The sequence below is a fragment of the Bubalus bubalis genome, chromosome 1 (genome assembly GCF_019923935.1).
Source record: "Bubalus bubalis isolate 160015118507 breed Murrah chromosome 1, NDDB_SH_1, whole genome shotgun sequence".
In the NCBI taxonomy this organism is placed as follows: Eukaryota; Metazoa; Chordata; class Mammalia; order Artiodactyla; family Bovidae; genus Bubalus; species Bubalus bubalis.
Genome location: NC_059157.1, coordinates 42,524,041 through 42,551,468, shown reverse-complemented (window position 1 = coordinate 42,551,468; position 27,428 = coordinate 42,524,041). Strand labels below are relative to the sequence as shown.

General features: G+C 39.0%; 1 protein-coding gene across 3 annotated transcripts in view; it reads right to left on the bottom strand.

Annotated features, from left to right (window-relative positions):
* CSMD1 (CUB and Sushi multiple domains 1) overlaps positions 1–27,428 on the bottom strand; it is a 2,066,326-nt gene that overhangs the window by 242,009 nt on the left and 1,796,889 nt on the right. For all 3 annotated transcript variants that reach the window (XM_025272930.3, XM_044938991.2, XM_044938996.2), the window contains 5 exons: positions 23,561–23,752; positions 17,733–17,871; positions 13,773–13,960; positions 4,864–5,058; positions 1,352–1,468 (listed from right to left, as the gene is read on the bottom strand). In XM_025272930.3, the coding sequence (XP_025128715.3) occupies positions 1,352–1,468; positions 4,864–5,058; positions 13,773–13,960; positions 17,733–17,871; positions 23,561–23,752 (831 nt within the window). The remainder of the gene's footprint in view (positions 1–1,351; positions 1,469–4,863; positions 5,059–13,772; positions 13,961–17,732; positions 17,872–23,560; positions 23,753–27,428) is intronic.

The following is a 27,428-nucleotide window of genomic DNA, read 5'->3' as shown; positions in this document are numbered from 1 at the left end:
GAAGTAAGTCCTTGGAGGAAGTTTTTATTAGATTTTTATTTTTTTTTTTTTTTTTTTTTTTTTTTTTTACAACTAATGAGGGCTATGTATTTTTTTTTTTTATTTTACAAAGAGGAGAGAGAGAATGAGTTATTCTGTCAATTCCAAGTAGTAAAATTTAACGTCTCTCAATATGCATTTTGCACAACAAACTGAAGCCTATGATTAATATAAAAGAAGTTCATAGAAATCATCTGTCTCCCATATGCAAGTTTCTTGAGCAGCAATTAACTTTCTCATCACATAATTGTGTTTTTAAAATGTTTGCCCTCAAACAGAATGGAACCTTAGAATTTTTGTCAGTTTTATTTCTATGAGTGGTTGGCTGCTATTTTGGGTGTAAAGAAAAAAATTAAATAGAGTATGTTAGATTTTAACTTTTACTGTTGGGAGAAAGGAACTATTCCATAAAATTATAAAAGCTATTCTCGTCCGACTCCAGGAAAGAATCCAACACAGAGGTATCTTCCCGGTCTAGAGTGAGAGAGGAGACATTGAGGGAGCCGCCAGGAGCCTGTCAGCATAGGGCCATCTAGACACGAAGCCGTCCCAGAAAAGTGGCTCAGGCTGGAAGCCAAGTTCAGGAAGGACACTCGGGATGTCAGATTTGGAGGGGTCAGACAGGGCACTGCCTGCTTTTACATCTGCAGTCACTCAAAGGTGGGTTCACTGACCCAGTGATTTCCAGAATAAGCAATCACCAAATGTACATGCCGGAATCTCACAGACTGATCAGGTTCCCCTGGCCCACATGTGAGGAAATGATCTTCTTCACAAACAAACAACCAAAAGAGAAAATGCTTCCTAACAAAAACAAGAACAAAGCCAAAATTATTCTGCTTATTCTGGATTGGAATCTGAGAAGGAAGCTTAAGCATTTTACATCACACTGATAAAGACCTGCAGTGGATCTTGTATGAGACACCTTTGGAAAACCTATCACACATCATCTTCTTTTATATTATCTCATTAAATCAAGGGCTGATGTATTTGTTTATAAAATGATGGAAATATTATCACAGAATGAAATGAGTTGCCAGTCCAGGTTCGATGCACGATACTGGATGCTTGGGGCTGGTGCACTGGGACGACCCAGAGGGATGGAATGGGGAGGGAGGAGGGAGGAGGGTTCAGGATGGGGAACACATGTAAACCTGTGGCGGATTCATTTTGATATTTGGCAAATCTAATACAGTTATGTAAAGTTTAAAAATAAAATAAAATTAAAAAAAAAAAAAAACAAAAAAAAACAAAAAAAAAAAAAAAAAGAAAGAGATATGACAGTGAATTGAAAATAAGAAGAAAACCTTACCAAATTCCTTTGGTACCGTTATTGAATAGAGGCAGATCTGACCGGCGGTATAGTTGTGAGGGTAATTGGGTGACAAGACCACCCCCTCTGATCCCGTGTACTGGCCTCCGCAGGGGGCTGAAAGAGATCAACCGAGAATTATGTGCTGTGTGTAACCACACGGCAGGTGACAGGGACCTAAAAATGAGAGCATTGTGCAGTCAACATGAATATTCAAAGACCTAACAAAGTATCATAGTCAAAAATTGATTTTACATCTCTATCAAAAGTGAAATAAGAAGAAAAGCAAAGATTGAGCAAGTGAGAATAAAAGTAACTCAAGAGGAGGACCTAATATTATTTTTAAGAACGTTCTCAGACATGCTAAAATAATAATTAAAAGAACAGGTCGAATAAAGACAAATTCTTAAGTTACTTCAAAAGTCTCACTAGAATTTTCCAATTGATCTCAAACACCATATTAACTTAAGTGATACAAAGATTATTTCCATTTTCTAATTGTCTAATTACTATGAGACTAAAAGAAAAATAATCACTTTTTAGTCTTTGCTATCTTTTCATCATAGATTCAGCTCAAAAGTGACAGGTATAGTTACTAGTGTATCTGGGGTCTCTTCTTATAGGTCCCAGTGAAAGCTGAAGGAACGCAAAAGTAGGAAGTTAAGGCAGGTACACTGATGGGGTGCTACATGCACAACCCAGTGAGAGACAGACTGTGTGTTTATTTTCCCTCTGAACATCTTATTTACTCTCAGCATTGCACTTGCTGAGAAAATAGAAAAACACTGTAGCCTGGATATTCAAAATACGATTGCTAAGCATCTTAAAGTAGACATCCAATTAAATTCCAGTTTTGAAAGACACAGTTTTTGGATTAAATTGCAGAATCCTTCAATTTCTCCTGTTTTTACTGAAAAAGAGGTCCATGTCTGCTCATCTGTTTAGGATACTATGTACACACTGAGGACACCAACTGTACCCTCTGTGGCCTGACTCCGCCTCCTTATCCTGGGTACACCTTCTGTGATCTGCATTCATAATTATTTTCAGTCTGTGGGAAAGTTTGTATTTCTATAGCTTATTTCTTCTCAGTGTGACAGTTTTCAAGCATTACAAAGGATAGAAATCAGAGATAACGTGCTTAATCTTTTGATTAGCACACTGTTAAGTCCTAACGGATGGCCAGGATGAATAAAGCTCCTCAGATGTTGATGCTGGTGTCAAAGCGCCTCACTGATGACCGCAGATATCCCAGGGCCTGCTCTGTGCGCCTGGAAAGAGAAGTCAAGCCCTGGAAAGTCAACGAGGACAGCTTAGACACCTGACAGCTTCACACTGTTAGAGATTTCACTTAACTGAGCTAAGAGCAGCCTTCATGCTAATGTCTTAACTCAGAGCAATTTTATCACTCAAACAATTGCCATGACTTCTTTTTTTAACAATCCTAAATAGAAAAAAAAAAAAAAGTGTTTTCACTTTTAGATGGAGGAAATTCTCTATGCTAAACTTCAAAGCTCAAGGTTTTCAATGAAACGCTGGAAGACTCCTACCAGTTGAAATGGATCACTTAATTTTTAAAAAATCAACCATACAAATTCCACCACATTATTTCCAAAATACACACATATATGTATACATGTATATTTATACATACACATATAAATTTTCTTAAGCACTCAGTTCAAATTTTTAAAGATAAGTACAAATGAAGGACAGAAATTTATTTTATTTTAGACATATAAAATTCAAGCAGATCTTTTTACAAATATCCATTTTCTGTAAGAAAAAATTAAACTATTTTGAGTTTTAAACAACAAGCATAAATGATAAGTGGAAATAAATCTTTACTGGGCTAATATTTGGATGACCAAATGATCACACAGAAATCTTATCAATTAGGAATCATATCTTCTGATATATTTGTTCAAGTGTAACTATTGTGCTTAGTTGCTCAGTTATATTGACTTTTTGAGACCCTGTGGACTGCAGCCCACCCGTCTGAAATATATATATATATATATATTTAAATATTTATTATATTTATAACATATATTTAAATATATATTTATTTATAAATATTTGTGTGTATATATATATATATATATTTCAGAAATAACATGGTTGAATTTGTATGGCTGATTTCTTAAAAAATTAAGTGATACATCTAAACTGATAGAAGGAGTCTTCCAGTATTTCTCCAAAGATTTATTTGTTCACAAATAGGATGAAAGAATATTACTTTATGATAATAGGAAACAATGAAAACTAAAAAGGATGAAATGAAAGAAAACAGACGTGGCATTTTAGGTCCTCTGCTACCTTGATAAATTGCACTGTGCTTATACATTCTTCCCCAGATTTGAAGATAAGCACCAAAACTGCATGATATACTTCAAAGCAACCAAACATTGGTATAATTGATAAAAATAGATAGAGAATTCTTGTTTAATTAGCAATAATTATTCTGTCTATGTTACTGTGTTAATCTGAGAAATAGGAATTGCTTTACTTATGCTAGAAATTCTTTTATATTATTGTGATAATAATAGGAAAATAAATATGCTCTTGCTCTTTGGTAATTAATGTATTAAACAAACCTTTTCCTAAATGAATAAGGACATGCAACAGCATTCACTGCAGATGGTAACAAGAAACTAACTCATCCATTTGGTTAATTGGAATATATGTAAACCAAAACCAACATAAACAGAAGCCATTTTGACCCATGCAAGGGACTTGAGGGTGTTTCCATTTCTGTTCTAACTCAGTAGGAAACCTCAATGAAAAAGAACTGTAGGCAATAGAAAGAAAAATTATGTCATGCCTTTAAAACAAACTAGTCCAAAATATGTCCTTTAATATACAAACTATGAAGATGTTTAAAATATAGCAACATTCACTTAGCTTAATTGGTGATCTGAGTAATTCACAGACATTAACTCAGCACAAATGCACTGTTCTTCATGAGATATCCAAAATAAAATATGGGAGAGGTCATTTCTGCTTAATGATTTGGAATTCTTAAGTTTTATTTAAATTTAAATAAATAAAGAAAATCATTCTTTGATGTTTTATGCACATAGATATGATGACTAGTTACCAGAAACTGTGCTTGATGGGTCTTCAGATATGGAAAAAACCTCTAATTTACATTAGATTATTTATCTATTGCCTAAATGTGACCTCTTTTTTTTTTCATTGAGTCTGTGGCTAGAGAATTTATTGTCATCCTTCATAAGTTCAAAGTATGTTTGAATTTAATACAGTGCACAGTTTTCACAGTTAGAAATGCCCAACTATCTAAGTGAAAGAAAAATACTCTCCTCCCAGAAACCTGATAAATTAAATTAAACAGTCAAGGAAGTCCAAATCCTTATCCCACGTTGCTCTGTGGGGTCACCCCACTGATAGGCGTAGAGGACTGATGTGCAGACCCTCTCCCAAATGAGGGTCCGAGTTCCAGAGGGAAGCTATCCCTGAAGGCAGCTCTGGCCCCACACGTCGGTACGTACCATTGCAGGAGGGCAAGACCCGGTTCCACGCGGGCTTTCCGTCCACTCCAATCACACATGTGATGGAAGACGGGTCCGCGATCTTGTAGCCAGAGTCACACTGGTACGTGACAGTTGAGCCGAGCTTGAAGTCGGTCCCGATCCTCGTCCCATTCATTATGTTTCCAGGGTCAAAACAGGCTTCCCGTGGTTTCTCTGTGGGAGAAATGAATGCAAACTCCATGAGAGCAGGGAGTTTTATTTCTTTAAGTGTCCAGCAAAGGAAAAATGCTAAAAAAAAATTGATTGACTCATGACCAAGTTGTTAATGTTCAAGTCAATGATTATCATAGAAAAACAGAAAAAAAACTCCTTTGATAAAATTACATTTCTCATTTTTCAAATGACAACAAACTGCAGAATTCCTGTTGTGATTGATTTCCTGACTTTATACTTTATACTTTTCTGACTTTATACTTTATTCATAGTAAAATGAAATCACACCACATTTTAGGAAGAGATGGGAGAATTGGCTTCTCAAAAGGAGGCTGGCTTAATTCATGTGAGTTAAGGGTGATTTTTTTTTTATGCTGGGAAGATGATCAAGGAAGGAAGTTCTGATCTTGTACTACCCTCACTGAATCAATGATGCCAAACTTAGCTGGAAAACATGTTTCCTGATCCGTAAGGGCCAGGCCCTGTGCCTGAAATGTAATAATTACCCAAGACAGTTCCATTCTAATTGCAGTACCTGCTGCAAGGAAGTGGGGGTGGATCATGTATCAGGCAATGAGCTGGATATCTTGCATGTTTCATTCAAATGTTCACCCACTTCTGTGACATGAGGATGATCTGGGCACTGTTTTACATTTTGAGAATATGAAGCTCAAGATAGGCTAAATAACTTTCACAAAAAATTCCCTGCAAAGTCCTGTCCAGTTATAGGACCACTAAAGGACACATTTGCTAAAAACCTTGCTGTTTAGTCACTCAGTCGTATCTGACTCTTTGTGACCCCATGGACTGCAGCATTTCAGGTTTCCTTATCCTTCACCATTTCCCAGAGTTTGCTCAAATTCCTGTCCATTGAGTCGGTGATGCCATTCAACCATCTCATCCTTTGCCATCCCCTTTTCCTCTTGCCCTCAATCTTTCCCAGCATGAGGGTTTTTTCCAATGAGTTGGCTCTTTGCATCAGGTGGCCAAAGTTTTGGAGCTTCAGCTTCAGCATCAGTCCTTTCAGCAAATATTCAGGGTTGATTTCCTTTAGAATTGACTGGTTTGATCTCCTTGCTGTCCAGGGGACTCTCAAGAGTCTTCTCCAGCACCATGATTCCAAAACATCAATCATTCAGCACTCAGCCTGCTTTATGGTCCAACTCTCACATCCATACATGACTGTTGGAAAAACCATAGCTCTGACTAGATGAACCTTTGTCGGCAAAATGATGTCTCTGCTTTTTAATACACTTTCTAGGTAGGTGTGTCATAGCTTTCCTTCTAAGGCTAAAAACCTATCTTCTTTCAAATATAAGTACAAAGCTGTCTTCTTTCTCTCACACAGTCTTGTAGCTTGTGTCTTGGTAGCTTTAATATTGTAAATGTTCTATTTTTGCAGACCTTCCAAATATCTCTAAATCATGTATCTATATCTCCTTCTGTTGCATATAATTCCACCATTTGAATTGCTTTCTGTTGGTGCTTCTCAACTTTGTTCACTCCATCAGCAAAGCCCCTTGTAATATCAGAAACCTCTGGAATGGAATTTTACAGCTTTTCGGGTGATCAATATAGATGTTATACTGAAATGTTTTTCTTTTTTGGGGGGCGGGGGGGTTACAGTTAAGAAAATGCTGTTTGTTATGAATATGAGTGAGTGTGTGTGTGGAATGGGGTTAACATTAATAATACAAATATAGGCTCAAGGATAACTTGAGTGCATCAAATAAATATGTTTCAGCTCTTTTCATTTTTTTGACAACCTATCCCCCAGGGCTAAGCACACACATAAAGGATTTCTGGAGAGTATAAATGCAAGGCTTTCATTTTACCTTTATGGGGAGTTGTGATCAATATGGATTATGTTCCCTTTTAAACATTTTTCCCTCACTGAGTATCTGCCTACTGTGTATGTGTGTTCAGTCACGTCTGACTCCTTGCAACCTCATGGACTGTAGCCCACCAGGCTCCTCTGTCCATGGAATTCTCTGGGCAAGAACGATGGAGTAGGTTTCCATTTCCTTCTTCAGGGAATCTTCCTGACTCAGGGATCAAAGAGACTCCCTCTCTTGCATCTCGTGCATTGGCAGGAGGGTTCTTGATCACTGTGCCACCTGGCAAACTCACTGGAGTGAGTAAATCCACACAGTGGTGTTAGAGGATGCTCCTGGGAGACTGTGGCAGGGGAGCTGGGAAAGAGTGAAGACAAAATGATCTCTGAAAACCACATCTTGCATCATCTGAGGAATGGTTTACATCAGCAGAAGAGGGAAAAGGCACAAACTTTGTGAAGTTTTGCAGGACAGAGAAGAGGCCTGTTAGGCTGCATTTATTCAATACTTCTCAGTATAGTTTTAATTGTCTCTGTATCAACATCAGCCAAACAGAGATCTCTTTGGCAATGTTGTCCCAATCTATTATAATCAACTATTAGAATATATTATTTACATACTTTTGTTAAAAGCACAACATAAATATATAAATATTATATTATGAGTATCACATGTGCTATATAATCATATATATCATAGATAATATAACAATTATCACATATCATACCTCATTATCATGTGTACTATATTATCACAGATATTAAACATTACAATATGCATCATATGCCATATGTACTATATTAGCATACATAACATATTGAACATTATCATACATCATACATATCATATGCCATGCATAATATTTCAATTATCATACATAATATATCATATCTATACATTTTGGAAACCCCTCTAGGTCTTCTAGTTTGCTCTGGTTAGAGTCTCGCAGCAAGAGCTGTGAACTCTGTTGGGACCCACGCTCTCTAATCACTTCATTAAAAACTGATTTGTTCAAGGAACAGGGGACATTCTAATAATTCTTTGTAGCGTCCTCAAATCCCACAGAGCACATATCATTTATTTTAATCAAATAAGGGACAAATGAGCAAAACTGTGGTCACCAGAATAATCTTTCCATCCGCTTCCTTCCAGGAGAACATACCCAGCATCTAATAAATACAAGCACTGGTCTAGGGTATACATTTTTCTCCTATAAAATAACAGAGAAAAAAATGCATTTCTGATGCCTGGTCAGCCTTTTTGATGATTTTTTTGTTATAAATGTCTGTTGGTTTAGGGTATGTTTAGTTAAATAACACACCCTCATTTTCTGCTCTATGTTGCTAATGGAGAGCTCTGAGGCCAGTTTTTCTTCATTTCTCCAAATGAACTGCATCGAATCTTTTGGTTCCATTTACTCAGTTGTCAGTTCAGGATGTTTGGTGATAAATCACGGTACTTTTTCTGCTTATAATTTGTCACAATTTCTAAGGAGATGACTTCATTACACAGTTCCTGTCAGTTCTGCTTAAGGACGCTTCCCAGAACTCCTGCTCTAGAGCCATGTCGATGGACTCTGCGGGGTCTCTGGGGACACTGGCAGGACTGCCCCAAGGCTCCTTTGGGTCAAGTCCAAGCGCCGTGTCTGCTCTCTGCTTCCCTGACCAATGACAAATGCATAGTCTTTTTTTTTTTTCCCTTGAAGTACAGTTGATTTACAATATTATATTAGTTTCAGGTGTACCAACAGTATGATGATTCACTATTTTTGCAGATTGTATTCCATCCTAAGTTATTACAAAATAATGGCTTCAATTTCCTGTGCTGTGAACAACAGAGGATGAGATGGTTGGATGGCATCCCAACTAAACGGACATGAGTTTGAGCGAACTCCTGCAGATAGTGAAGGACAGAGGAGTCTGCTCTGCTGCAACCCATGGGGTTGCAGAGTCAGGTACCACTTAGCAGCTGAACGTCAACCAAATAGTGGCTAATTCCCTGTGCTGTAAAAAATGTCTTTGCTGCTCATCTACTTTTATACATGTGCGTGTATTAGTCACTCAGTCATGTCCAACTCTTTGTGACCCCATGTACAATAGCCTGCCAGGCTCCTCTGTCCATGGGATTTTCCAGGCAAGAATACTGTAGTGGGTTGCCATTTCCTTCTCCAGAGGATCTTCCCGACCCAGGAATTGAACCCAGGTCTCCTGCACTGCAGGCAGATTCTTTACTCTCTGAGCCATCGGGGAAGTAGTAGTTAGTTAATCCTGTACCCCTAGTTGGTCTCTCCCCTCTTCCTTTTCCCATTTGGTAACCACAAGTTTGTTTCCTATGTCTGTGAGGCTGTTTCTGCTTTGCTTATACATTAATTTATATTATTTTTTAGATTACACTTCAGTTCAGTTCAGCTCAGTTGCTCAGTAGTGCACAACTCTTTGTGACCCCATGGACTACAGCACGCCAGGCCTCCCTGTTCATCACCAACTCTGGGATTTACTCAAACACATGCCTCATGAACAGTATGAAAAGGCAAAAAGATAGGGCACTGAAATATGAACTCCCCAGGTCAGTAGGTGCCCAATATGCTACTGGAGATCAGTGGAGAAATAACTCCAGGAAGAATAAAGAGACACAGACAAAGCAAAAACAACACCCAGTTGTGAATGTGACTGGGGATAAAAGTAAAGCCCAATGCTATAAAGAACAATATTGCATAGGAACTTGGAATGTTAGGTCCATGAATCAAGGCAAATTAGAAGTGGTCAAATGGGAGATGGCAAGCGCGAACGTTGACATTTTAGGACTCAGCGAACTAAAATGGACTGGAATGGGTGAATTTAGCTCAGCTCAGTCCAGTTCAGTTGCTCAGTCATGTCAGACTCTTTGCGACCCCATGAATTGCAGCACACCAGGCCTCCCTGTCCATCACCAACTCCTGGAGTTCATTCAAATTCATGTCCATTGAGTCAGTGACGCCATCCAGCCATCTCATCCTCTGTTGTCTGCTTCTCCTCCTGCCCCCAATCCCTCCCATCATCAGAGTCTTTTCCAATGAGTCAACTCTTCGCATGAGGTGGCCAAAGTACTGGCGTTTCAGCTTTAGCATCAGTCCTTCCAAAGAACACCCAGGACATATCTCCTTTAGAATTGACTGGTTGGATCTCCTTGAAGTCCAAGGGACTCTCAAGAGTGTTCTGAAACACCACAGTTAAAAAGAATCAATTCTTCGGCACTCAGCTTTCTTTACAGTCCAACTCTCACATCCATACATGACCACTGGAAAAACCATAGCCTTGAGTAGATGGACCTTTGTTGGCAAAGTAATGTCTCTGCTATTCAATATGCTATCTAGGTTGGTCATAACTTTCCTTCCAAGGAGGAAGCATCTTTTAATTTCATGGCTGAAGTCACCATCTGCAGTGATTTTGGAGCCCCCAAAAATAAAGTCTGACACTGTTCCTGTTTCCCCATCTATTTCCCATGAAGTGATGGGACCAGAAGCCATGATCTTAGTTTTCTGCATGTTGAGCTTTAAGCCAACTTTTTCACTCTCCTCTTTCACTTTCATCAAGAGGCTTTTTAGTTCCTCTTCACTTTCTGCCATAAGGGTGGTGTCATCTGCATATCTGAGGTTATTGATATTCCTCCCGGCAATCTTGATTCCAGCTTGTGCTTCTTGCAGCCCAGCATTTCTCATGATATACTCTGCATATAAGTTAAATAAACAGGGTGACAATATACAGCCTTGACATACTCCTTTCCCTATTTGGAAACCAGTCTGTTGTTCCATGTCCAGTTCTAACTGTTGCTTTCTGACTTGCATATAGGTTTCTCAAGAGGCAGGTCAGGTGGTCTGGTACGCCCATCTCTTTCAGAATTTTCCACAGTTTATTGTGATCCACACAGTCAAAGGTTTTGGCATAGTCAATAAAGCAGAAATAGATGTTTTTCTGGAACTCTCTTGCTTTTTCCATGATCCAGCGGATGTTGGCAATTTGATCTCTGATTCCTCTGCCTTTTCTAAAACCAGCCTCAACATCTGGAAGTTCACAGTTCACGTATTGCTGAAGCCTGGCTTGGAGAATTTTGAGCATTACTTTACTAGCGTGTGAGATGAGTGCAATTGTGCGGTAGTTTGAGCATTCTTTGGCATTGCCTTTCCTTGGGACTGGAATGAAAACTGACCTTTTCCAGTCCTGTGGCCACTGCTGAGTGTTCCAAATTTGCTGGCATATCGAGTGCAGCACTTTCACAGCATCATCTTTCAGGGTTTCAAATAGTTCAACTGGAATTCCATCACCTCCACTAGCTTTGTTTGTAGTGATCTTTCTAAGGCCCACTTGACTTCACATTTCAGGATGTCTGTCTCTAGGTGAGTGATCACACCATCAGGATTATCTGGCTCAGATGACCATTATATCTACTCTTGTGGGCAATAATCCCTTAGAGGAAATGGAATAGCCATCCTAGTCAACAAAAGACTCCAAAATGTGGCACTTGGATGCAATCTCAAAAATGACAGAATTATCTCTATTCGTTTCCAAGGCAAACCATCCAATATCACAGTAACCCAAGTCTAGGCTCCGACCAGTAACACTGAAGAAACTGAAGTTGAACCTATATGAAGACCTATAAGACCTTTTAGATCTAACACCCAAAAAAGATGTCCTTTTCAGTATAGGGGACTGGAATGCAAAAGTAGGAAGTCAAGAAACACCTGGAATAACAGGCAAATTTGGCCTTGGAGTACAGAATGAAGCAGGGAAAAGGCTAATAGAGTTTTGCCAAGAGAACACACTGGTCATAGCAAGCACCCTCTTCCAACAACACAAGAGAAGACTCTACACATGGTCATCACCAGATGGTCAACACTGAAATCAGATTGATTATATTCTTTGCAGCCAAAGATGGAGAAGCTCTATACAGTCAGCAAAAACAAGACCGGGAGCTGACTGTGGCTCAGATCATGAACCCCTCATTGCCAAATTCAGACTTAAATTGAAGAAAGTAGGGAAAGCCACTAGACCATTAAGGTATGACCTAAATCAAATCCCTTATGATTATACAGTGGATTTGAGAAATATATTTAAGGGACTAGATCTGACAGACAGAGTGCCTAATGAAGTATGAATGGAGGTTCATGACATTGTACAGGAGACAGGGATCAAGACCATTCCCATAGAAAAGAAATGCAAAAAAGCAATATGGCTGTCTGAGGAGGCCTTACAAATAGCCTGTGAAAAGAAGAGAAGCAAAAAGCAAAAGAGAAAAGGAAAGATATACCCATTTGAATGCAGAGTTCCAAAGAATAGCAAGGAGAGATAAGAAAGCCTTCCTCAGTGATCAGTGCAAAGAAATAGAGGAAAACAACAGAATGGGAAAGACTAGAGGTCTCTTCAAGAAAATTAGAGATACCAAGGGAATATTTCATGTAAAAAATGGGCACAATAAAGATTCCATTTTCAAGTGATAAAATTATAAACTGAATAAAGATCGGTAACTTTGTAGATGTTTTAGAAGAAGTAGATTAATTTTCTCCTTAAAAATCATATAAATAAATGCAAGTTCATTAAAAGGTTAACAAGAGTTGAAACAGTCTAAGTTTTATTTTACAATTCTGGTAACGAATAACTAATTCAGACGTGTAAACAAACATATGCATACATATACATATTCATTCTTTTTATAAAGCCCTCACTACTGTCAATTAATATGTTGGTAAGTCCTTTTGTCTAATTCTTTGTAAGGTGCCCCGTGTTTTCCTTGTTAACATGAGAAATAGATTTGAAAAAAATATATATTTATTTTCATTACCCCAGGGGCAAAATGCTTAGGTTGGGGTGGTTTTTACTTGTGAGTTTTCTGTGTGTATTCTCTGGATGCTGGTGACAGTGGGTGGTAGACCCCAGAGAAGGGGGCAACACTCATCATGTGACCAAAGAAGAAAGATGTGAGCAGAATCAGTGCTTGTGTGTGCGTGTGTCCGTGTGTGCTCAGTCACTCAGTCGTGTCTGACTTTGCAACTCCATGGACTGTAGCCCACCAGGCTCCTCTGTCCATGGAATTCTCCAGGCAAGAATACCGGAGTGGGTTACCATTTCCTCCTCCAGGTATTTTCCCGACCCAGGGATCAAACCCGTGTTCCTTTTGTTTCCTGCACTGGCAGGTAGGATTCTTTACCACTAGGGCCACCTGGAAAGCCCTGGGTTCAGTACTTACTCCCCATCAAACCAACACCATGGGTGTAAGGACAGGGAAAGGGCAATCAATATTTTACATTTTGAAAAATACTGAGATAAAACTAAGCTGGTTGATATACTTATATTGAGTCATCCTAGAGAAACAAGATAGTAAAATAATCTTAAAATAGTTCTTAATTACTTCAATTATTCACTGCATGTGCTAAGTCACTTAAGTTGTGTCTGATTCTTTGAGACCCCATGGATTGTAGCCGCCACCCCCAGGCTCCTCTGCCCATGGGATTCTCCAGGCAAGAATACTGGAGTGGGTTGTCATTTCCTCTTCCAGGGGATCTTCCTGACCCAGGGATTGAACCCTTCATCTCTTATGTCTCCTGGATTGACAGGCAGGTTCTTTAGCACCAGCGCCAATCATAATTTATCTTTAAATGGCATGAATCTGGAGAAAAAACTAAAACAAAACTTCCTCCCCTACTTTCTTTTCTTTTGGCTAAGGTAAAAATGCATGTTGGAAATTTCTTCTCCTCTGGAGAGACTGGAACCTCTTCCCCAGACAGGTGAGAAAGATGTCAGAATTTTATGCATTAAAGAGAGAGGCAAGACTTTATAAATAAATGTTTACAATGAAAGCAATTCTGATACAAATTACTTTGCTTGCCAGTTAAGCTGATCACAGTACCTTTAAATTCAATGGCAAACCCCGACAAGCCCACAGAAGCATCGCTTCGAAATGCCAGAAAAAGACTATTTCCGCTGCTCTCAATTCTTTCTGGGGCTTGAGAGCCCTGGAAACTTCCAATGAGAGGGCTATTGGAGTCCTCTCCTTCATAGATGTGCAGGAAATCATAGCTGGGCTCCATGTTGAAACTGAAAGGAAAGAACATTGATGAGTTTTTGTAACTCCTGTGTGTCTCTCTCCTTCCCAACTATCAAGTCTCTGAGAGCACACAGTGATTGTATTTGCCTTTGTATTTTAACTTGTAAAAAGCAGGACGATCCAAAAGCTAAATGCAATAATAATCAAAATGGCAATAAATACAACAGACACCAGTTATTACAAATAGTATTTTACATAATAACCATTATCTTCAATACAGTATGATGTTGAAGATACATAAAGGAAAATGAGTCCTTGCAACATAGATACAGTGTCTCTTTCCTGTAACTGTGATATTTCTAATGAATGCAGTTTAAAGGAAGGGGGTTCAGAAGTGATGTATTTCCACTGATATTTGATTTTTATGTGAAAATATTTTTAGTTTAATAATATATATCCTTGGTGTTTGGGCTTCCCTGGTGGCTCAGATGGTAAAGAGTCTGCCTGCTGTTAATCCTTGGTGTTGCTGATGATTCTTAAAGTTCAAAAATATTTTTGGTTCTTTACTTTTAAAATTGTAATTGCCTCTGCTTGCTTAGGTAATTTGGCCAGTATTTGCAGTCCTTACAAAGTGTGGAAGTCAAACCTCACGTTATTTCACCATGACTGGATGTTCCAATTTTCTCTCCCTTCTCCCTCCTTCTTCTTCTCTCCCCTTCCCACTCTCTGTATTTCTGTCTCTCTCGTACTGTGAACACCCTAATAATTTCCAGTGTCTGACAATTAAAGTCCAAAGCTCTCAAGTAGGATACGGTTTTAAATGTCTCTGCCATGTACAGCAATAAGGATGACAATAATCTGGGAACTTGAAACATACGTGTACTCAAGTAAAAGACTGAGCTTGGTTCAGGCACCTAAGAGTGGGGTCAGAATAGCAAATACACCAGACAGAGCACTGCTGTAGCCCATTTTGCCTGGCCCTCCTCTGTCCCTGCATGTCTAAGTCAGATACTTCAGGGTCTTTAACGTGGACCAGTCCAGGCAGCTTCCACTCTGTTCCCTTTCCTTTGGTGGCATATTTGGATATACAAGGATGGAGAGAGTCAGGCATTTTTAGATATTATCACAAACACGTGCTGTTGTTTAAGTGGCTCAAATTCATCTGGAGATTCAAGTGATAAAGCATGAACCCTAGGTCCCTCCCAAAGCTGCCCCTGGGTTCTGAGGGGTGCAACATAGGGGGACAGCCATGGACCCCACATGAGTGTGATACCTGCATCGCCACTTCTCTGCCCTACTCCCTGTCAAGGTGCCCCTGCTCCCACGTGAGCACATTTACTCAAGGAGTTTGTTAAAGGTTTCAGAGCCTGTTTATCTGATAAGTTCCCTGAAGTAGGAAACAAAGAGGAAGTAAAAGATTGGAATGACTGCAGAGTGAATAAAGAGGCCAAAAGGAATTGCAGCAACGAAACAGAATTTGATGGTAGTAACAATTTCAGTTAGAATAGTTTACAAGGATGTTTTTAGATTCTGGTCATGTGACACCCCTATAACTGGCAGAACTAATTATTATGATAGATTATTCTGAATGATGGAAATTCGATCGGGCACAAACAAGCACATTCTAACTGGCCTCTGCTTTGGATGCCCCATCACGTATGCACTGAGGTTTGGAGTGATTCCTATAAATAGTGATGGTGCCTTTGGTTAAATCCTGTCTTATATCTATCTACACCAGATGCATGGATCTACACACCCCAAGAATAGGTAGACCTAACTTTGGCTATGCTTTTAATCAAATTCAATTTGGGTTCCAATATGTGAGTGGCATCAACCCCTAAGTCTACAGAAGTTTTGATAAAAGATTCCTCCCCAAAGACTCCTGAGTACAGGATGAGCCTTGAAGCTCGCATGTATGTGCTCCAGGCCCTGTCATTCTCTGTCCCCTTTGTTTCTGTCTCTGCCAGGCTCCCCCCAACCCCCAGCTGACTGCAGTCTCATTCTTTAAAAGCGTGTCCTGGGCAGCCTGTGCCAATAGCAGCCTCTTTGCCAGGATCCTTGAGCATCTCTGCCCCCAGGTGGTACCCTGGCTTCCTCCCTCTGTCTACTCAGTAAATCTAGGAGCTGAGGTCCTAGAAAAATGTCCCACCCTAGCACACACAAGCTGTCCATTTCTTAGAAGATGTCCCAAACGTGCAAGTGTCTGTGACACCCAGCCAGCAAAGGATTCCAAACTCTTAGAATCAGAAGAAAACTTGGAGATTTTCTAGGTCAACCTTCTTCCAGGGAGGTGCACAACATTAAGTGAAAAACTACTTGCATAATATAAAACTGCCTTATATATTATCAGATGACTTGTGCTGTGGGAAACTTGATAATGAGTCACTCTCCATGACCCGAGGCAGGAAACGCCTACAAAAAAGGTTTTGTGCCCTCTAAAAGGCTTTTAATTGTGAATTTACTTTTAATCCCCTGGCAGCAGAGGTGTCTCCTGGTTCTGAGAAAGGCTCCATCAGAATTTAGCATTAACAAAAATCATAAGGATACTCAAAAACATAACCTAGCAAATGTTCACAGCCTTTGTGTAATAGCCAAGTGGCATAATAAAGTACTCATCATTTGGTAAATTTATAGCAGCTTGAGTAAACTCAGGAAGTGATGGCTTATCAAACTACTTAAAATTCAGAGTCACAGAGGTTTAAAATTACCCTGAGTCAGATCTCATCAAGAGGAGAAAGCGGAGGAAGATGAGCACAGCCAGCCCTGGAATACTGATATAAACATCTCAATGAGAGAAAAGTGTTCAATTGACAGATAAATAAATACGATTAGACCACTCTGCCTTGGAGAGCTGAGACCAATAGGATAGCATATAGAACCACTTTTCTTTTATCACCTTATTTAGTTCAAAAGTCAAAATGTAAACTTGGAAAATACCTTGGGATTTGGAAAGATGCGATTATTGTATGCCAGATATTAATAATGTGATAGTTCTGTAGAATTTAACTTGTAATATAATCATATTATGATTTGAACTTTTACCATTTAATTTAGCAGAAAGAAGTTAACATTTTTTAAAAAGGACTAATGTATATTAATTGAAACTTTACAGCATTGAAATGTGGGGAATTTGTGTTTTCAGAGTTCTAGCAAGTCTTGAGTATTTGAATGATTATTAATAACAACACCACCTTGGGGATGTCAGACAGGATGCACTTGGAAATGGATTAGTACCCATGCACTAAGGGAAATGTCAGACACTGATGAGAAATTACACCAAGTATATCCATGTGTCAGTCGCTCAGTTGTGTCTGACTCTTTGTGACCCCGTGGACTATAGCCCACCAGGCTCCTTTTGTCCATGGGATTTTTCAGGCAAGAATCCTGGAATGGGCTATTTCCTCCTCCAGGACTTCTTCCTGACCCAGAGATTAAACCCTCCTCTTTTGCACTGGCAGGGGGACTCTTTACCACTGAGCCACCTGGGAAGCCGCAAGTATATCTAAATCACTCCTTTATTTTCTTGAATACTCTGTAAATTAAGCCCTCTCATGTGGAATACATTGCAAAATGTGTGCAAGATAGTATTTAGAAGTAATTCCTGCCACGTCATGTGTATCCTAATTCAAGTAGAATATTGAAAAGCAAAACAACTGATTTCCAGGTTTGTCATCCTGCAGCCGGATGCTATCCCTTTTAGATACAAGACCTCGGGCTTCACTAGATGTGAAATTGAAGGCCCTCTGAAAGGATGAGTGCATTCATCTCCAGGTGTGACATTTGAAGTCCTGCTACAAGGAGGGAGTCCACAAAACACGGTACCTTTTGAATATCAGGGCAATGACAAAGTCCGGGTTCACCCTCACTCTCCAGTCGCACTCCTTCCCAGGCGGGTAGGGCTGTGGGTAGTTGGGGGACAGGATGACCCCCGCGGGCCCAGTCAGGTTCCCTCCGCATGCCGCTGCCGCAGGGAGAGAAGGACATGGTCAGTGGGAGCTTGTCAGAGGTTGCACGCAGCATTATTAAACTGACCCAGGAGGTCTGCACATTTTTAATATGATCATTACCAAATTTTATATACCATCCCACTTCATTTTTAAGGAGGATTATCAATGCTGGCAAATGAAATGTACATCCTATACATTCAAACTTTACCCAATTAAACTGGATAGGTTACCTGAATCCCCCACACTTCTGTCAAGTACACTATAAATAGAAGAAAAAAAAAAAAGAAACTTGGAGAGGGTAAAATATCCCCATTGATATCAGTTTATGGCCATGTCAATTCTTTGGTCATTTCTTGTGGTTTACAAAGAAGTCATTGCTCACTTACTCTCGGAAGTTTGCTTCAGATGGTATAATTGATCATTCACCTCCTGTTCACTTTTGTAATCCTAAGCCTAGGAGTTTTTGATCATAATAGGTATGCAGGAAATATATGCTGAATACATGAAGATTTGTTATTTCACAGATTTCTCACAGTCCTCTGCTATATGCAGGGCTTGGGGTACTGTGCCCAGATTTCAAAACGACAAAACTAACAAGTAAGATTTAGGTGATATCTAGCGACACATGATCAAGAGGAGGCTTGGCAGAAAGTTAAAACCCATAATATATCATTTTGTCACAGTGCTTAGTATGTTATTATCAGGAAGAAGCATTTTAGATTTAATCACAAGTGTTTATATAAGTCAACGATTATGTGGTTGATCATTGCCAACAGGCAACACGGTCTTCATTCTTGAGCCTGAAAATCTGGGGGCTATTTACATTTAGTAGATAAGACTTCTGTTAAAGCTTCTATGCTGTGGAAGTTATTAAAACACTGCAAAATTGACACACACACTAATTTTAGATAGATGTGTTAAAATACTAGGTTAAAGGTTTTCATAGTGAATACTGTGAATTGTCACTGAGTTGTTCTAAAAAAAAATCACCCTGATTAAATTGTACTGTTCCCTCTAAACTGTATACCTTATTTCACTTCATTGATTATATACATATTCAGGGGAAAAAACAAGTAGAGAAGGGAATATGCTAATTACTGATAATCCCCACACAAACAGACAGGGACTTTTTGTGAAAATAAGATGAAGATGTACACTTCGTAATCTTCTGAGATGAATGTGTCTTCAAATACCCATTAACATCCTGAAAACTTAACTTTCCATAAGACAAAATCTAATGAATCCCAAGATATTTTGTTATAACTTCAGTTTCATCAAAGGCAAACTCTGAATAATATCACAGGAAATATTTATAATAAATTCTTATAGATGTACTCTCAAGAGCAATTTGATATAATTTTCTCAAAAATGATTTCAACCACATTTCCCCTAGCATGAAGTTTTATTTTAATAAATGGTGTGGAAACAATCAGCTAAGTGCGAAGAATCAGACAGGATTTAGTGACCTAACAGCAACCACAGAGTGGCTCCCGCAGGACAAGACGCCACCTCCCCGGAATCAAGTGGACGCGGACAGCGTGGGGCACCAGAGCCTGAACAAAAGAAGAGGTGGTGCTGAGGTGGGGAGGGAGGCACCTGAGGGTCTAAGGCAATGCTGCTCCATCCAGGCTTGAAAAGAACAAACTTGGCAGATTCAGGGCACCGCGTAAAAGGGTGCCACCAGCAGGAAGAGTTCAGGATGAGACCCAAATATTAATTTATAAGAAACAAAGGGAAGATCCTGTCTTATTCCCACCGGTCCCAGGGGGCATTTTCAAATGAGGTTATTTAAAGCCTTGGTGTGGAATTAAGCAGGACTATCTTGCTGGGTTTGTTCTCTATTCTGATGGGGGACTCTCCATTTTAGTCTCATCAGGTTTTCATTAGCAAGCTTGCACAATATTTCGGGTAGGATTAGATTCAGTATCAAATGCAATTCAGACACTCTAGAAATTCTCCGGGGGGAATGGACATAGAGATAGATCCTCAAACCCATATCAACCAACAGGCCCTCTTTCGAAACCCTCAGGGTCACTCCTCCCGACACACGGGATAACGAGTTCATCCACTGAAGTGTGCAGCAGCGTTCTTTAACTAGACACATCGCTACTTCTGCACCAAAACATTTCAATATTCACACCACTAAATGGGATAAACAGTCTCAAAATAGTTTACCCTGTAGACCAGGGCAGGATGGTGCCACCAATTAAGTGTCTGCAAACTTAGAATGCATTTTTGCTTTGCAGAGCTCTTTAGAACTTGAACTTGGACAAAAGGTATTGTGGGCTACTTAAGAAATCTGAAACCGTGGAGATGGTTGAGAGACATTTGATTCAGAATCAGGAGGTAGTGAGAATCCTGTGGTCTGGAGAATTGGTCTTTTAAGTCTCAGTAGAAAGTCCCAGTTCCAGGGGTGCCTCCATCATGGGAGTCCTTTGTGAAATGAAAAGAGTGTGGCATCCAAGCAAACCATAGGAAGGGTGAGCAGTCAATGCTGGTGAACACAGGAGTAACATACAAACAGGGGAGTGGCTGAGAGATTTTATGAAAGCATGCGAGAGAGAGAACAGCAAATAGGAGGGAAAAATACACTAAGAATAAAATGGAAAAATGCTAGCCTGTCAATAGGAAAGAGCAAATTCAAGTGCCCAATGAGACTATGAAATTAAAAACAGTTCAATCTCACTGCTAATTTAATATGCCAATTGAATCACCAAGGACTCTTCATGTCCTGCTCATATTATGAGATTAACAAATACCATATATAGCGTTTTTTTTCCTGAGTTGGGGAAAATAAACAATAATACAATGGCTGATGATGATTATGGAGAAGGAAATGGCAACCCACTCCAGTACTCTTGCCTAGAAAATCCTATGGACAGAGGAGCCTGGTGTCCATGGGGTCGCAAAGAGATGATGATTAAACTGGGCAATCTTTTTGGAAAAGTTTTGAAAACTCTAGAAATAGATAAGTTTGTAGAAATATGTCATTCATAAAAATCATGGATGTGTTCTGCAGTGGTGTTCATTTCAGTAATTTCTGTGAGAGGGAAAAGGCTGAAACACCTAACTCTGCACTGAGGAGGGATTAGTGGGATCAATATTGGTCATTATTGATCCAGAGAGCAACTCTGTAGGCAGAAATGTTAATTAGTAAAAAAATAAGTAAGGACAGTAAAAGATACTCATCCTGTACTGGTAAATAAAAAGCATAGTTTACAAAATAATCATTCAGGGTGCTATCATTTAAAATATTTTAAAAATAGGTTGTATATACATAAAATAACTATGATACATATGCATGTTTACATAAATAGCAGTTGTCCTTAGGTAAAAAGGTGACAGTGTTTTTTCATCTTTTTTCTTAACTGTAGCTTATAAAACTTACACAAAAACATGAGGAAGAAGCAAAAAAAAAAAAAAAGTAAAAAATGTCTCATATCAGCAGAACAGAATTTAGATGAGCACCAAACCATGACCACCACTAAGGTGGACCACTATCTTACAAAAGCATAATCACTTTTCTGAGGGAAAGATGTTCACAATGGGATGAAAAGATACTCATTTATTCCCAAATATGTGCTTTCCATTTTTGTGTTACATAATATCTATGTGTCTGGGTGGTTTTTGTTGCCAATATAATTGATATTCTATTGCCTGGGAGTGATGTTAGCTTATCCATGGAGCTGATACTCAAGAAAGATGAAGTGTTATCTGTTTTCATTGCTGAGAACCCGCTTACCTAGTCACTGACCAAAGTTAGATAACTAAGGCAAACTCAAAAAAGACCATAGAATAGTTGGGAAGGTGGTCAAATTTTATAATGAATTGTTCAAATGAATGTAAACCAAGAAATTATCTTCAAGAGATTAACTGGTAATCATATTGCTTCTTTATATACTCGTCCATAAGCTTGCTGCTACTGCTGCTGCTAAGTCGCTTCAGTTGTGTCCGACTCTGTGCGACCCCATAGACGTAAGCCCACCAGGCTCCCCCGTCCCTGGGATTCTCCAGGCAAGAACACTGGAGTAGGTTGCCATTTCCTTCTCCAATGCATGAAAGTGAAAAGTGAAAGTGAAGTCGCTCAGTCATGTCCAACTCTCAGCAACCCCATGGACTGCAGCCTACCAGGCTCCTCCATCCATGGGATTTTCCAGGCAAGAGTACTGGAGTGGGTTGCCATTGCCTTCTCAGGTCCATAAGCTTAAACTCATGCAAATTGAGGGAAAAAGTGCCTTTCCTGATTTAAAAACAGACCAATTGCTTAACATGTTGGTTGCATTTATAGGTAATTACTCCACTTTAAAAAAGGAACACGAAGAAATCGGGCGTATCTCCTGATGACTCAGCTTGAGATGAAATGTATGACAGTACTCATGAAAGTCATGAAATGTAAATACGGTGCAGAACATTACACAAGCATGGTAGCTCTCTGACAGGCCTCCATGTGCTAATAAGCAGAGCTGTCGATCTCATCTATTTCCAGATTCCTGCAAGCACTCTGTAATAAGTTAAGAGTTGCACATTATAGCAACATGGGACCACTGAGAATTTTTTCACTGCTGTGCATTATGACAATAGAAATCATTTTAAGTCACAAAATTCCCTCAAGGTCATCCGATGCAAAATGGGCCATTAACTATGAGTATATGACTTCATTATCACTTCCTCTCTTTGCAGATTAATTCAATTTTATATTTTTAAACAGATTATAAGGAAGTACGAATTACCCTGTGACTGTTCATTAAAATAATAAAGGTTTTAAAAAATTAAGATGGGCTACCATAAATAGGTATTTATGGCAAAATATTTAATTGAATGGACAATTTAATTGAATGAATAACTTTTTATAAAAAAAATGTGTCTTTCCTTAAAACCATATTTGTAATAGAATAGGGGACTTCCCAGGTGGCTCAGTGGTAAAGAATCTGCCTGCTAATGCAGGAGACACAGGTTCGATCTCTGGATAGGGAAGATCCCCTGGAGGAGGGAAAGGCAACCCACTCCAGTATTCTTGCCTGGAGAACCCCAGGGACAGGGGAGCCTGGCAGGCTACAGTCCATGGGGTCACAAAGAGTTAGACACGACTGAGTGACTGAGCATGCACAAGCAGATATCTTGGATGTTGGTTGTTCAGACTAAGGTCTGCAATACCGATTGTTTTCTTCTTAATAAGGTCAAACTGCAAAATTCTAGTAAATTTCAGAAAGAAGTCTTTCCTTTTATCTGTATATTGACATAAGCAGTATAATTTCTAGGTTTTAGGATTCTATTAAAAATGTACTGCTATTACAGAAAAATTATCTAAAAAGAGAACATATTCTTTATTGAGTAGCCTTTGCAAGGGCACATTTCTATATTAAAAATGAGAACAACAATGGTAGGGTTATGAATTTTCAGCCACCCAAAATGTTAAATTACAGTAACTTGATTGATCTATATTTTTATAAGATTTGTTAAGGATAGGAAATTTTAGGTAAATGTCAATTACTGTACATTAAGTAAACTACTTTCTTTATTTCACCTAATAAAATAAAGTTTAAAGGTTTATAATAAAATTTCAATGTAATCTCAGAAAACCTGAGGGTATGCAAGAAACTCTTGAGAAATACTTCTGAAGAATAATACATTTTATAGAGCAATTTTAATGATAACATGCACTCCTTCCCCAATTTAAAACTGCTATATTCCATTGCACAATACCTATGCATGTAGGAGGGTCTGGTTGCCAAAAGAATCGGTTATTCAGCTGCACACAGGTGATTTTAGCTTGCCCTTGGAGCTGGTACCCAGGGTCACACTGGAAGGTGATGGTGTCCCCAGGTTCTCTGCTGTCCCCGTAGCGGGTACCGTTTTGAGGCATACCCGGGTCGTTGCAGGTGGATGCGATGGATGCTAGAACAAAGGGACAACATCACATTAGTGACTGGAGACATGATACCTATACTCCTACAGATGTGGAGCCCTGTGGCTGAAGAGCCTTTGATCGGCATGAGTCACTTATCCACATGTGAACATTTTTTTTCCCTCAAGAATATATTCGATAACTTGCATCTTGATTATACTTCCTTTGAACAGATGCTAGAAAAATCCTGATGAAAATTCAACCAATTATGGAAAATATTAAGGATTTATATGATGCTATGCACACACACTCATTTCCCTTTGATTTTCTCAACAATATTTTAATGAAAATATATGCCACAATTAAAATGATTTGAGAACCCCAATCTCAAGGAAACTTGAGGAAAATAAGATAGGATACATTTTCTTTGGGTTGATGCCTTCTCATGTGACAACCAGCTAAGATGACCCAAACCCTCTTAAACTGTTTTGTCCAAAAACACCTTTAGTTCTTTAAAAATATTTTAAATTCTCCTTTAATTTAAAGAATATTTTTACTAACCTGATACTGTAGGATCAATAGGTGTTTCTGTTCTCATTTCCCCCTCAATGCTGTTAACGTATTACAATTTTCTGCTTTCCAGTTTTCCTACTTAATCTCACAGTCTGGAATGACTTTAAGATCATCTATCTTTGATGTCCTAACATTTCACAATATGATGTCTATGCATGAATTGCCTTATATTTCTAAGGAAATAAAAGTTTTGCAATATCATGTCTATGAATGAACCTTCTTATATTAGTCCTGCTTGGAACGCATTCAAAATTTTAAATCTGAAGATTAAGCAACTATCTTATCAAATATCAGTTCCCTCCTATTATCTGTATTCCCCTCTTATGAACTAAAATTTGACAAATGTCTCTATCCTTCATGTCTCTTAACTTTTCATTTTTAAAAAATCTTTGTTCCATCTTCTGGGTAATTTTTTAGACCATTTTCCTATCATAATCTTCTCTCCATCTGAGTCAAATTTATTATACTATCATGTAGTTGAGTTTCAAACTTCCTTTCATTGTTTCTCTGCTAGCATTTTGTTCAAACATCTTTGGCCATTTATACAGTATTTTGTTCTCTACTCATAATTTTATTCACTTTTGTTTTTTACACTCTTATGGTCTGATCTGATAAGGATTCCAATATCTCTCAGAATCTAAGGTGCCTCTGAATTTTGATTTTGCTCTTCTATTTATGGAACTTCACTTGCAGTAATTCTTTTGAAGGTGCATTTATGCAGAGGGGATTCTCATTTGACTTTCCCATGTGCCTGGAACAAGAGAAGCCTTCTACCTCTTTAAAATAAAGTCTCTGCTGAGGCATTTTGGACCACAGACATGGCACAAATTCGTTTATAAGCTAGTCCGAAACCTGCTTGTGGTTATGAGTTCTCTGTCCCTGTGTCTATTTCTATACCTGTATCTATATCCGTATCTGCCCATCCATCTGTCTATCTGTCTTTACCATCTAACTTTTCTCCCTTGTAGTGACAGCAGACCTCTCTTTGGAGTTCTGCTGCTGCTGCTAAGTTGCTTCAGTCGTGTCCGACTCTGTGCGACCCCATAGATGGCAGCCCACCAGGCTCCCCCGTCCCTGGGATTCTCCAGGCAAGAACACTGGAGTGGGTTGCCATTTCCTTCTTGGAGTTCTAGCAGTGTGTAAGCGGATCTGATTATATTTCCAATATTGAAAAGCTCTCAGATGTTTCTTCCTATCTTTTCAGCCCACAGACTCTCAGAAATGAAATTCCGTCTCACTAGGGTCCTACTGACAGATGCTTTCAGGGGAAAGTAAAGTGAGAAAGTCACCCAGTCGTGTTCAACTTTTTGCAGCCCCATGGACTATAGCCCACCAGGCTCCTCTGTCCATGGAATTCTCCAAACAAGAGCACTGGAGTGGGTTGCCATTCCCTTCTCCAGGGGATTTTCCTGACCTAGAGATCAAACCTGGGTCTGCTCCCAGGACAAAGCCAACCCCTAAATTTCATGGCCTTTCTGCATCTCACATTACTTTGGTGACTCTGAGGATCCCTTACCATCCTGCAGTTTCAGTGATACATTTTAAGAAGCTAAACTTCATCATGTCCAACACCTTTGGCATATTTTCAGTGGCTGTGTTTCCAGAGAACTTACTTTACTGTCATACTGGGCCTTGCAGACCCTCCATTTCAGTTCTACCTTAATCCCACTGCATGAAGGCTGGCTTATTATGCCTGTCATCATTGCCATTGTAATTATTAGTGTTTTGAGTAGGGGAATTTTACTTGAAGGAGCGTTCTCAATAAGTATCAAAAAAGAGTAGGTTTTTCAATGGGAAGAGAGCAGAAAATGCTGAGTCAGAGCCACCGAGGAAGATTCTTTCAGTTTCCACTCTCATCAGCTGCAAAGATCAGCAGGCAAGGCAGAAAGCAAGTGCATCTCCCTGAAAGAAGACCAGTTCAGCAGTGGAATGCAGAATGGACCTGAGGACACAAAGCTTCTAGTTAGGATGCCATGAGTGTCACACCCATAACCCACAACTCTTTACAATAGAGAAGAGCAGTTAGAGAATTCAAGCACCAGAATCACAGCCCATTGTGGCCATCACCTAGGCAACACAATGGTGCTTCCATGGAACCAGTATTTTACAAATGATCAATCTTGAGTTTACTATTTGAGCAACTAAAGAATCTAAGATCTAACTGTGCTCTATTGTTGCTGAGATTTCTCTGGGCTTCAGGAAAAAATATAAGCAAATCTTGTTGTACATTTTCAATCTTGTCCATTGGACTGAATTTCACATCTCCGAAAGAAACTTCATTCTTTATTCCAGCAAGTGGTCACATGGATGATTACATACTCATTTCCAAATGAGAATTAATTTAATATAGCATTTAAATAATTTAAAAATAAATACTTAGTATTAAAAGTTAATTGTCTATTAAGCAAAGAGATCAAACCAGTCAATCCTAAAGGAAATCAACCCTGAATATTCATTGGAAAGACTGGTGCTGAAGCTGAAGCTCCAATACTTTGGCCACCTGATGTGAAGAGCTGACTCAATGAAAAAGACCCTCATGATGGAGAAGATTGTAGGCAGGAGGAGAAGGGTCAATAGAGGAGATGCTTGGATGGCTTCATTGACTCAATGGACATGAGTTTTAAGCAAACTCCAGGAGATACCAAAGTACAGGGAAGCCTGGCATGCTGTAGTCCATGGGGTTGCAAAGAGTCAGACATGACTTGGATGACATGCCAAGGCATAACTTGGCAACAACAGCTCTTAGTAAATATCCATAGTAATACTTCTATGATAAATAAGTACATAGTACTAAAATAATTTAAAAATAAATCTTTAGAAAAAAAGCCAAGGAGATCATCAATGAGTCTCATTGTAATTTTTTAAAAGAGATATGCTTTTATTATTTCTCTTTCCAAATTTTTATTCAATATTCATTAAAAGTAAAAGCACATTACTCAGTGAAGAAGCTTTACACAAATATGCACACAGATTTTTTACATAAGAAGAATTTCAAAAGACACATGAGTTTGCAAGACAAGTGTTCTGCAGAACACTTTTCTGTAGGTTATTAATAGGTGTCTGGTCTAATAAGACTAACAAATACCACATCCTCCAACTCTCTCTTGTAGGTCTCCATTGTATATCAGGGATTAAAGGCTCAGAGAATAAAGA